At 31.3% G+C, this 13,352-nt stretch overlaps 1 protein-coding gene across 1 annotated transcript in view; it reads right to left on the bottom strand.

Moving 5' to 3' along the window:
* Positions 1 to 667: 667 nt before the first annotated feature.
* Positions 668 to 13,352, bottom strand: part of LRRK2 (leucine rich repeat kinase 2) — a 115,307-nt gene continuing 102,622 nt past the window's right edge. The window contains exons 44-51 of the mRNA XM_011363166.2: positions 11,838 to 12,032; positions 10,600 to 10,793; positions 9,195 to 9,267; positions 8,240 to 8,424; positions 5,125 to 5,277; positions 3,524 to 3,732; positions 1,429 to 1,500; positions 668 to 824 (exon numbers count right to left, since the gene is read on the bottom strand). Of these exons, the coding sequence (XP_011361468.1) occupies positions 703 to 824; positions 1,429 to 1,500; positions 3,524 to 3,732; positions 5,125 to 5,277; positions 8,240 to 8,424; positions 9,195 to 9,267; positions 10,600 to 10,793; positions 11,838 to 12,032 (1,203 nt within the window). The 3' untranslated portion in view covers positions 668 to 702. The remainder of the gene's footprint in view (positions 825 to 1,428; positions 1,501 to 3,523; positions 3,733 to 5,124; positions 5,278 to 8,239; positions 8,425 to 9,194; positions 9,268 to 10,599; positions 10,794 to 11,837; positions 12,033 to 13,352) is intronic.

Here is a 13,352-nt window from a genome sequence, read left to right as displayed (position 1 = left end):
TAGAGCTGCAAAATAGGAAAAGAGAGTGGCAGTGTCTTTCCTGGACGTAAGGACTTTGATAATAAGTGACGTTTTCTCATTAGCACGTTCCATAGTTTCATGGTATTTTCTTTTAGATGGAGTAAAGTTGTGTGATATGCATTGTTTGCATCCACAAGAAATTAAACTCACATCTCAACAAAAGGTTATGTTAATAGTATAAATTCACTGTATACAAGCATATATGATAACTGCATTTAAAAGCAATCTAAGAAGAAATGCATTACAGAAGAAACTCCTAATATTTTTACTCTACTTTGCAGAAAAACTAGAAAGTAATCAAGCAATAATCCATGTTAAACACAGAACATAAAATAAACTTTTCCTTCATTATGTATAACAAAATAAAAGCTTACACATTGTAAATTTTAGTATGAGTATTACAATCAAATACTTTTTAGATTTCCTTTCTTAATCCACAAAATTAATTAGGATATATAGGAAATATAATATTTTAAATAGTTATTGAAAATATACTCTCATGAGTAACTATTTTTACACATATTTATATTTAAAATATAACATATAAACATTCCTTCATATGCACATGAGCTATATTTCAGAGTGGAAGTATCCTTTTCATATGTAAACATTTTTTAAAGAAATATTAACAAGAGAAAAAATAATTTTCCCATCCAAAGACAAAAATTTCTAATATCTCTCTTATTCAACGGATATTCTTCTCATTTTTTCAGCTAATTCTTTTCTCATTTCAATATGTTTTTCCAAATTTTGCACTTCATGTGGAAGATTGATGTCCCAAATAGACAAGCAAGACTGTAACTCTAGAAAATGAAAAAATGAAATCATGTTTCAAAGATCTGCCATAAGAAATTTTTATTTTATTTTAATTTCATTAATTTATAGTTACCTTAGACAAATGTATATATAAATACAGCTACAAATAATGTATGTAAATCATTGCCATTTATAAAAAAATTACACTTGGAAATGTTTAAAATACATTGTAAAACTGACTACTAAATTTCAAAAAAGAAATGTGGACCTCTAATAACTTAACATTTCATTTTCTGAAAGAAATAAAGCTTTTTGAAAAACACTGTTCAAAATCAAGACTTCATATGAACACAGGTAAGATGCAATGAAAAATAACTACATTTAGTTTAAATTTGGGGTAGTTCTAATTTTATAATGGTTGATATCTCTACCCTGTCTGAAAAAACCAAGATTTAACACTCATAAATCATTAAAACTTAATTTTGAAGATTCATGTCTAAATTATTTACACCATAAATAAGCTACCAATTTAAAATGCTTAAAGTTTTATAATAATGTAATATTTATTATAAATGTACAAAATACATTATATGTTATAATCATCCATATCGTTGCACTATTTTCAGAATACAGTATCCTATTAAACATTACCTTTTTGATGTTGGGTACCTTCAGTACTTTTCTGGGTATACCCCAAAACAAGCATGGCATTTTTAAGACTTCCTTTACAATAAATAAAAAATATAAATAAATAAATAAATAAATAAGGTTAGACTAAAGAAAATACAAATCATATTTTAAGACACAAAAAACCTTGGAGCTTAATTTACAATTTTTTAGGAGACACCTCAATTATATTAAATAAAAAACTCTCCAAGAAGAATGAAATTTTTAAAGTTAGAAAATTTGTAATGTACTCCTTGCTATAATTCTTATTGTGTGAATCTGAGAAAATAGCTAATTTTTCTGTGAAATGTGTTTAATATTTATACACTACCCCTTTACCCAAAGTTATAATATTATATGAGATTATGTGTGTAAAAGTACTTTGGATATTATAAGACACTGGCCAAATGTGATGGAGAGTGGCATAGATGGATATATTGATATTCTCACAATACCACACTTTCTTCTCAAGTCATTCACTAATTTATTTAGCAAATATTCCTCAAAAGTCCTCTATGTACTAGTTCCTAGGCTAGACCTGGAAGTAAAGGGGTGAAGAAACGCATGCAGACCCAATCCCCATGGAGTTGATGTTTAAATGAGGAGATTAGTCACTGACTAGTAACTAAGCAACTAGGCAAAATATGAAACAGAATATGCAAAACCTTGTGGCAGGATGAAGCATGATATTAGGAAGGACTGAATGTTATTCTAGACCAGAAAGAGCTGGGAGAATTGTGGTAAATAGTGGAAGCTAGAGAGGTAGATGAAGCCAGATTATGCCCCTTCTTGTAAATTATATTTAAATTTATCTTTATTTTAAAAATCAATTAAATTCATTGAAATCTCACTGTAATGTCAGTAATGAACAACCACCTGGGTTCAAAGTGCCTACAAATTAAATTAGAGGATATAACAACCATGGTATAAGACTAGAGAGACAGTCCGTTATAGACCTATATTCTGCCTGTGTGAACATGTATCCTGATAGCTAGCAATCATTAGGAACACCTAATTCCAACCTCTTCTGGGCAACTCTGAAATCCATTCATGGAAAATGGGGAAGGTAAGGAGAAACACTTGCCTTTCTTAATATATTACTGTAAAAAAACTTTACTATTTTCTTCACCCTGTCAAACATTTTATTACTTATTTGCTAAAGCTATATAAACTCTAGTTTTACAGAACTCAACCCCGTAATGTTATTTTTGTGGTCAACTGTGTATGTATACTAATACTATTTATTTTTATTTTTCAATTAGAGTTGACATTCAATATTATTTTATCTTGGTTTCAGGTGTACAGAATAGTGGTTAGACACATATAATTTAGGAAGTGATCTCCAATTAGCACCCACCTGGTAGTATACATAATTTTAAAATATTATTGACTATATTTCTTATTATGTACTTTATATCCCTGGGACTATTTTGTAACTTAACCTCATAATGTTATTTTTGTGATCAATTTTATATGTTTACTAATATTATTTTTAAAACCAAATAATTAGTCAAAAGACGACAACGAAGTATGGATATCTATGTAGAAAATATACTTTGTGTACCATCATGATTTCTTCATATTTAAATAGATAAGTAGGAACAAGAAAAGACATAAAAACTTGTTAAAACACCACAATTTGTCAATATTTTAGATTGTTGAGTTCAACATATCTCGCTATAGGAATATGTTTGTTTATAGTATAAAAAACCAAATAAGATTTTTAACAAGGTGAAAAGCTTTAACTATGATCAAAATAAACATTTGCTTTAATTTCTTTGGTGAAAAAGTAAAAAATACTCAACATTATATATTTCTCATTTTTGCCTTGGGTATAAAGAAAAAAAAAGAAGACAGACCCAAATCAGAGTTCACTTACAATAATCTGCTTCTCTTATGGGACTGAGAGCACCTACTCCCTCTATTTTTTTAATAACCCTATTCAAAATTAATCCCAGTATTATGTTCTAAGATACTTCTAAGACACTTTGAATGACATTGGAAAGTGAAAACTTAAATTAAAAAAAACATGTTTTTATAGTCTTAGATAACATAAGAGATATAAAGAAAAGAAACTTGCCTAACTGTGTTGTCATCATGACTCTAACAGAATCACAAAAATTGTGAATTATACGTATGATTCGACGAGTTGAAAGATCAAGCAGTAAAACATAGCCTCCTCCAGTTCCAATCCAGAGGGCAGTGTTCTTCTGGAGGCAGAGAGTTTTCACTCTCCCAGAATAGTACATAGTGTGTTTTGATTCCTTCTTCACTTTTACCAATTCCTCCCTGAAACCATATAGAAAGTATACATTAATATTTTTTAAAGAATTAAGGAATAAAACAGATGTGTATCTATATATGCATACACATACATAATATTTTAAATTATGAATACATGATAGTAGACATTATATAGCATTAAAAATGTACAAAACTAATTTTGCGTAATTAAAACAGAATGCCAAAGAGCCACATTTCTCTACTTGAAATATAAATTATCAAACATAATATAATAGCCCCTTTAAGAAATTCTGAAATAAATAAGATCAATGTGATTTTTAAAAACAACAAGCCTATACAGTCCAGTAAAAAAAAAAAAAAAAAAAGAATTAATTTGCCCAATATAAAGGAAATAGTTTCAAAAGCTTTCCATGAAGTCTAAAAATTTCAAAGGAAAATAAAATTGTAACCATCTACATGTAAAAGATATAAATACAAAGCACTAAATTTTCCTCAGAGCTCATAAGTCATGACAACAAATGAGCTATCCAGAAATAAAAGAATTCTAATAATTTTGGAACCTCAGGAAATAAGGGACCTTTTACCAGGCAAAATTGTAAGCACTTCTGAGCATAAAGCTCCTCACCATCTGGAGAAAAACTGTAAGAAGATTCTTGGAAAGTAAATGTTTAAGTCTCATTTTATGGATATAGTATATAATCTAAATGTTTATACAGTAAAAACAAAACAAAAATAGGAAACAACTAGCAAATAAGGTTGGCAATAGTCCTGTTTCCCAGTAGCAGCACACAAATAAGTGCTGGATGTAAAGTCTAAGGCTCGTCTCTGATACACTGTATCAGACTAAAAGCTAGGCTTTCAGGCTGGGGTTTTGAGCCTCCCCAGTCCTGTAGGTTTTTCTCCTCACATTTTTATATTGTCTTGTGACTTTCTATCATTAGAGCAGAATATCCTTGGACCCAGAGTCTAATTATAAGTAGTAATATTTAATACTATGACACTACTAGCTATATAGCCAGCAATAAATCCAGTACAGTCATTTTCAGTAATGTACTATTTTTTTCATTAGAGAATATTCTTTATAATACCTTGAAGAAACAAAATCATGTTCCTATTTTTTAAAATTTTTTCAAAAGGAAATTTGCTGGATACCAAAAGACAGTACTGAAAAACATTAAATATTTTACTTCTAAGAATTTCTTTTTTAATTTTATATTTAGAGGTAGAAAGGAAAAATATAAGCCATACTTTCACCTGCTGTGAAATTTAAAGTGTAGGAGACAGCTCTCACAGGCATAAAACAAAGAACCAAAGATATTGAACATACAGTCAATAATAATATAACGTACACCTAAAAATTTGTTAAGAGGAAATGATCTCCTGTTGTATTCTTTCCACATTAAAATAAAAATTTTAAATAAGAACCAATGAATTTACTTTAAAAAGTGCACACAGTCTATTAGTTCACAGAGCTTTTCAGTTTTCTTATCCCACACTTCCACAAACGGGCTATTTTTCTTAGCAATGTAGAGAGCCGAGTCTACCACCACTGCTATGATGTTGGAATCACTGAAAGCTGCATAAGAAAACCTAGAGGGGAACAAAAGAATGTCAGCCCTATTCATTTTTCTTCTGTTTTAACATGTAATTCTTATATTTATTCTTAATGTAAAAGGTTAAAACTATTTTGAAAAATAAATAGGCTAGAGTATTGGCAATTATTTCATGTTCTCCTCTAACCTGAACTGAATATATAACTTTATTTGGTACCTTACTTAATTTTGATTACTTTATATTTTTCCCTTGATGATAAAATAAAGATTACGACTAATATTTCTTGGTTTAATTTCAGTTTCATCTGGTTCTTTATAAAATTTTACACTGCCCAAATATGCAAAATATCTTAATTTCTAAAATAATTTTAATCGTGTATCTGTAACTTTATGACATTTCAATAAAACTCTTATTGTCAAGAATGCTTGGGAAATTAAGGGTTAGCCATCTACACCTAGAGTTATAAAACATAAGATGTTAATACAAATTTTAGTTGCAATATTTTCAAATATTAAAGCAAAAAGTATCTTAGCATCAACACAAGCCCATCAACCTATGAGGGGGAAAAAAGAAACCTATATCTTCCTCTCATTGAAAATAAAGGAAATAGACAAGCATCTTTAAATATCTATCTTTTAACCAAGGACATTTGGCATTTTACATATTTTGCAAACAGATTGGCTACCATAAGCCCCATCTGCATGGCCAACTCCTAGTTAGCCTTTGAGGCTTAACTTAAATGTCAGTTCCTCTGAAATTCTTCCCTAACCTATCAAAATAGACCAATCATTTCCTTTCCCCTGCTAATGTAGTTGTAATATTATAGATTTTAATTACCAGATTGTATTTATTAGCTTGTCCCTGACACCAGACCATAAATGTAATTGCTTAAGGATAAGGACCATATCTTTTCTATAGACCCACAACCCAAGAGAATCATCATAGATAAGTATCTGTCTATCTAGCAGATAGATGTATAAGTATCTCTCTAGAAACTGCTTGGTTAACAAAGCGGGCAGTTTGTTAAGTGGATGGATAGAAGGATAAATGGATGAATGAAGAATGAACAGGAGGAATGAACACCCAGGAAAAAGTAAAAATAGATTGATGACATGAAAATATCACAGGGTGTAACTATCTATAGAACACCTTAGGATAGGAAGACTTTTTTCCTCCATCTTTTCAATTATGGCAGAGATGAAAATACAATATGTTGCTAGAGAGCCACTACATTTTAGGGAATTCTTTCCTGGGTTTTTCTGTATTTAATAGAAGATAGTTCAAACTAGTGCAAATATTGCCTAGAGTTTTATAATTTATAAGACATTTATGCATGATATGTCATTTTATCCTCAATGAAATCTTATAAAATATAAATCTCAATATTTGTAATTACAGAAAGAAAGTTTAGAAATGCCAAATAACTTGCTCAAGGCCACATGACTAATGTGTTACAGAACCAGGACTCAAAACAAGTCCTATGGAGTCACGTGGCTCCAAAAACCACGATCATCTTCACTTTCCATCATACTTCTCAGTCAGTTTATATGGATAATGATAAGAAGGGAATGATGATGAAGCAGCCCCTTATTAGTGATGTGATGTTTGCAGAGGAGAGACATAGACAACAGGAGACACTTTCTGAGAAGACAGCAAATATTTCCAATTGTCTGTGAAACTGTGTCCTAATCTCCCTTGGGAGATAAACATCTTTGACAGTCAGATACTTGTCTGCATTCTCTCTAGCACCCATGATTTCATAACATGCTCTGTGAAAAATAAGAACTGGGGGCCCTTTCTTTTAAAATATTTTCCCACTTGTATAAATTGCTTAAAAGTGGAAATTACAGAATGAGTCCATCAGAATATTTACCACATGTTTGGAAACATGTCTATGAACGAGACAGAAAACAAATGTCCTCATCCATGAGAACTTATAATATATAGCAGTGTATCTGAACCCCTACAACACTTTAGAATTACCTGAGAACTTGGAAAAAAAATATGAAAGCCTGGGCTCCATCTCAGGATTAATTCATGTGACTTAATTGGTCTGAGATGAATTTTAGGCATCAGATTATTTTCTAGTGGTTTCTAATGTTCAGCCAATGAGACAGCCAGTAGGTCCAATATTAATAAGAAAGCATTTTTAAAAATACATCTATGAAAATGTGCAATAGCTGCCATGAAGGTAAATAACAGATTCGATGGAAGAACAAATCCAAAGCACCTAATCTGCATAGGTGGGACCAGGGATAGCCACTCAGAGAAAGTGACATTTGGACTGAACCATGCAGGGGGCATAGTAGTCATCCAGGCAAAAAGAAAACCATGTGTGAAGACTAGGGGTGAAAGGGAGCAGCTTGTCTTCAAAATCTGAGACAAAATTAGTTTAGCTAAAGCACAGAGGGCAAGAAGGCTACAAAATATACATCTAAAGAGATAAGCAAGGATTAAATCATAAAGGTCCTGGTAGACTATCTTAAGGAATTTAGACTTCATGCAAAAGACATGGAGATGCCACTGAAGGGTTTTAAGCAAGAGAGTGGCATCAGATTGATTTGTATTTTAGAAGGATCCCTCTGCCTACAGTGTTGAGAATGGATTAAAGGAAGCACAATTGGAGGTTGAGAAGGGGTTAGAAAGATCTTGTAAACTTGGCAAGCAATGGTAGATGACAACTTGGCCCCTGATAGCAGCAGTGGGAACAGTGATAAATACAAGGATTTGAGTGTTCGTTAGAAAGAGACTCAAGTGGATAAACAGTAAAAGATTACTGGGTTATTTTTTAATGTCCTTCTACTTTCTGAAATTTTCTAATTATTCTAGAATTCTAATTAGAAATTCTAGAATTTCTAATTATTTCTAATTATTCTAGAAAAATAAATTTTGTGTTTTAAAAGATTTTCATTTGAGATTATCAACAGCATTATTGACATAATTATAAAAAATAAATATGAATAAAATGGTAAATTAGTCACATATGGGAATAACTTACAGCTGATTTGTGCTGGTCTCAATCAATTTCTGAATAGTCAAATCATCAGAAAATGAGAAAATTTTTGTGCCACATCCTCCCCACATAATGTTTTTTTCAATTGAATTCGTGGATTCACTCAAACACATCAGCGGAGTGCTGACATTTCCTATATTGAGTATCTTCAAAGGAGCAGCTCCTTTACACTTTGCCAAAAAGAGATAACACATTGACTGAGTATTGTAGAATTAAGTGCTGTAAAATTTGAGTTTTCTAAAAAACTACTTTCCCATCTTATATGGTTAGAGGTATTAAAATAAAAATTCAAGATACATTTGTTCAAAGGACTTCTAAAAACATTCAATTCAAGTGGTATTCAAAATATTAACCTAAAACCAATCTTTTCACATCATGCAAAAATTATACAGTAAATAACCTAGGGTTCATAACTACTTCTCTTTCGTTAGATAATAAGCTTATTGATAACAAGAAGTATGAATAGGTAGGATGTTGAATAAATAGATGGATCCACAAATGAATAGATAGAGGAAGAAATAAATTCTGATGATAAATAAGAATCTGGAGAACAGAAAGTTAAACGATTTCTTCAAGACTAAAGAAAAACTTGGTGGCAAACCAGATTTAAAACATAAGTTTCCTTTTTTTTCCCTACAATATATTTATAAGGAATTATTGACTTTGATTATATAAAATCAGAATTATTTATGTCCCTAACATTATAAATCAGATCTCATTTATCATTTTATTCTTAGTTCATTCATATAAAACACACAATCAGCAAGTATTTATAGAGAATCTATTGTATACAAAACTTTATGAAATAATAAAAAGACAAAAAGTAGAATTTATGACCCTTGTTCCAAGGGAGTTTATAATCATTTAGAAGGAGGTAGGAACGAGCATACATAAAACAAAGAACAAAATAATTTTGATGTAGAATGCATTCAACATTTACCTTAACAGTTTTATCTTCAAAAATTGCTAAGTTGCCATCAGCAGTTCCCGCCAAGAGAAAATTCTTTTGCTTGCTAAAAGGAAAAATGTCAAAATTGTTACAAAGGGAACGCTTGTCTTGCCAAGATGGGCTTAACATTCATTTCCCTCAGCATGAATAAAATTCAGACAGGTTTCTTCCTGGCTATACGCCCCAGACCTCACTTTTTTTACAGCTTTTAATTTAGAAAACAATTGTAAATTCTTTCTCTGCCTATTTAAAATGTAAATTTTCGTTCAGCCGCTTGCTAGTTTTACAACTCAGGTATGTCTTTCTCAAAAAACTGGGAACCCTCCCTTAGAAATGTTATCAAGACAGATAGTGCCCCATCTCTCAGTCTCTGTGGGAGGATAGGAGCCTAATTTCAATAAGCACCAATTAGCAAACACAGGTGGCCTAATCACAGACAATGTGCCCCTCTCTCTCAGAGTCCTCTAGTACTTTTCCACTGTCTCATCCCAACACTTAAAAATCTCCTGCCTTCTATTTCAGTAGAGTTGAGTCCAGTCTTTCTCCCTTATTGCAATAGTCTTGAATAAAGTCTTCCTTGCCTGTTTTACTCCATCTGATGAATTATTTCTTTGACAATATCTAAATAATCTCAACCGAAAAACTGCCAGTGGAGTTTATATTTCAGCTGACAAAAACTTGGGTTTTACATTTTTCTGATATTTATTTTTCAGTGCTGATTTAAACCAGAGAAGTAAATGGGGTATAATCTTTTTTTAAAATTTTTATTTTATTATTAGTTTCACTTCTGGGTACTTATCCAAATGGGGTATAATCTTAATGCTTCCTGGAATCATCCTGCCCCAAATATGACAGCAACCAACCTGCTCCTCAGACCTAAAATTATGCCATTTACATAACTTCCTTTGGGATCAGGTCCCTGCAACTGATAATGATTAAGTATTTTCACCAATTAACAACTTATGAATTCATTTATTATATTTTTTTTTCCAATTTGATAGTTAACTGATATGTTTTAGACTGGTGCAAAACAGTCTGCTGATATATACATATTCAAAGAAAGAATGAATGAGGCGTCATCTTTGAAGAGCCCTGCAAAAGATAAATTGATGTGAGGAGTGGCAAAGAGATAGAGACACAGCTGAGGTAAAACCAGGAGCAAGGCTGATGGGCCTAAAGAAATGATTGACCTAGTTTATAAATGTCTCAGTTTGATATGTATACAGAAAAATAACAAATATCTTTGTGGCCTCTCGCAATTCTCTTTAATATATGCAAACTAATAAGGAAAATGTTAAAAATGAACAATCTCTGCTGATGCTATAACAATTTTGCACACAATTAAGTCATATAAAGGTATATAATTTTACCCCAATGGTCAAATCCACTACTATACCTTTGCTTGGAAAAAGAATTGCAATACAAGCAAGTAACTGAATCAGTCATCTTTTCAAGGGTATGTCTCTTTTTCTCATCTTCAGTATTGATGACTAGAAGCATCCCAGACTGTGTCCCAGCCACAATCCAGCTTTCCTTTTCAACAGGCAGATACACCAAGGCTAGGCACAGTATTCTACTATCAGTAACTTCCTGTTTAGAAAATAAAAAACACTCTAAAAAAATTGGTTCTGACTTGTGACTAGAACTCGTATAGAATGAAAAAATTCTGTTATCTACATACCTCTTTTAATTCCTTGCTTTTAATTTTAAAAATAACACAATTTTATTTAATTTTCAACAATAAATGAGTTAACTGGCAGACAAGTTTTGCCTATCGAGAATGCATCTGAGACTAAATCTAAAAATTGAAAACTATTTCTCATTATCGTTTAGATTCCATCACAATAATATAAGAGGATTTTTCAACATTAAGAATAATATTTAGGCACACTGTTTATTTCAAGGCAACCATTAAAATATTATTTTAAGTTTAGAAATTTATCTTATAGTTGCTAATACAATGTATTAATCCATCTTGAAGAAGCCATGTCCAGAGCTCCTCTGTCAGGTGCACCTACCCCCAGCTGCTACAAGTGTTGGCTGCTAACAGCTCAGAGCTGCACCTCTCACCACAGAACTGCCCTGAGCTGATAGGAGCTGGCTGGCTGAGAAATGACTGGAAGGTTATGATATCCCTCTCCCTGGAAAAATTGCAGCCAATGACTGACTGATATGTGAGAATGAAAGACTGGCCTCCTTGCCTGGTGGAGGGATAAATCTGTGCTGCTATTCACAGTTCAGAGTTTTTTATGGGATAAAGACACGCTAGAACTCCTTAAAAAGTACGGTTTTGCTGAGCTTCTTTCCTTGCTCTTTCTGGGTACCTGTATTTCTCTGAAAATTTCTATTTTCTTAAATTACTCATATAAGATTCTCTGTCTAAGGCTGTTTTTAGGGATCCTGTTTTAAGACACACATATACTGTGATTTAAAAGAAGAAAAGACTTTAATTTCATTTGACTACTCTTATTCTAACAGAAAGCCAATTTAATAATACTCCTAAATTAGCTTTTATTTAATTTCTTCCTAAATAACTTTTTAACTGATACATAATTACATAATACATAATTAATTTAAAATAATTTGCAAGTAAGTTTTTATAGTATTTCTAATATAAAGAATATTTGTATTTACCTCAGAAGTGTATCTTTCAGTATTTAAATCAAGAAATGAGAGCTGTCCTTTGTCGATGTGTCCACAACCCAGCCAGATGCCTACATTCTTGCTGTTATGATTTGTAGCAACCATGCATTCAACAATAAAGTTTTTAGGTATTGATATATGTCTCATCAGACAGATTAACTCAGCTGAATTCAAAATGTCAAAGACCTGAGAAAGTTTAAAAATAACAAAACAACATACATCGAGTTAATACATATCCTTTCAAAAGATCATATTCTTGTGCATAATGTAGAACTAAATGTTATAGCTCTATCAAGAAAAACCTAAACCTGTTAGCTGTGATCCACCTAGAGAAACAAGATTAATAATCCAAAACTATAGAAAGTATTACATTAAAATAATACTTATTTTTAAACAGTGTATTGTATATGTTCTCTCTGTGTAGATGGCATGTTTTGTCACTTGAAAAGAAAAATTTCAAAAGTACCAATGACAGAAATTTAGCAGGGTCAAGAGCCAGTCCTTATTTAGTTTTATACTGCAGAGCCATATCATGTTGAAGATAAACACTGGGGCCAAAAATACAATAGACCTTCTACCAGTTGAAGGGAAAATAAATTTTGATCTTTGGTAACAAAATTCACAAATCACCTCTAGATTCTGCTTTTTGGTTTTTCTAAAAACCAAAGAACTAGAGAGACAGTATAGAGCCACTGAAGGAAACAGCATCAGGGTCAGAAAACTGAAATTAGAGCCAGTGCTACAGCCACTTGCCTGCCACTCATAAGACCCTGAGAAAGCTTATTCTCTCAGTACCTCATCTGATAAAAGTGATGAATTTATTCATTTTGCCTAGTATACAGTGTATTTTAAAGATTAAATAAGTATGTCCATATTTTTGAATATGTTATGTACTAAAAAAAAAACTCCAGGTTGTTATGTAATCTATAAAATACAGGTAAAGTATAATCGAATATAAAAGGAAGACAATAGTTAAACTATGAATATTTTACTGTGATAATATTTTTCTAAAAGTCTATGTGATTAAGACCAGTGGTAACCAAAATTAAAAAAACAAGAAGGGTAAATAACCAAGAAGATTATATAATGTTTGATAAAGTCAGAATATATGTACTGAGCTATTTTTGAGTAGGAAATTTAAAGTTGAACAAAAATTTTTCCATGAATTATTATATAAAACCAAGTCTACAACATAAAGACAGTTCTTATTTTGATCTACTAAAGTCTGTTTTAGTGTACAATACTAAAGAGTTCTATATCTGATAACACGGTAGAAGAGGTTATCTGGAGAACCTTCAAGCTACAAACACTTTAAAATGCTTAAGAAATTATTTTTTTAAATCTTTAAAAAATTAAAGATTTGACAATACCATAAGGAATTATCAGGCCCAAAACTTAGAAGGATAGAAAACAGAGAGGTGAATTAAATCCTAGAGCCAATTTTTCCCTGAAGGCATTTGCTTACTGAAGGCAAAACTGATGTGTGATTTTGGATACCTCATGAGG

The sequence above is a fragment of the Pteropus vampyrus genome, unplaced genomic scaffold, assembly GCF_000151845.1.
Source record: "Pteropus vampyrus isolate Shadow unplaced genomic scaffold, Pvam_2.0 Scaffold82, whole genome shotgun sequence".
Taxonomy (NCBI): Eukaryota; Metazoa; Chordata; class Mammalia; order Chiroptera; family Pteropodidae; genus Pteropus; species Pteropus vampyrus.
The sequence above is the reverse complement of the archived record's forward strand: the minus strand, read 5'-3'. Positions and strand labels throughout refer to the sequence as shown.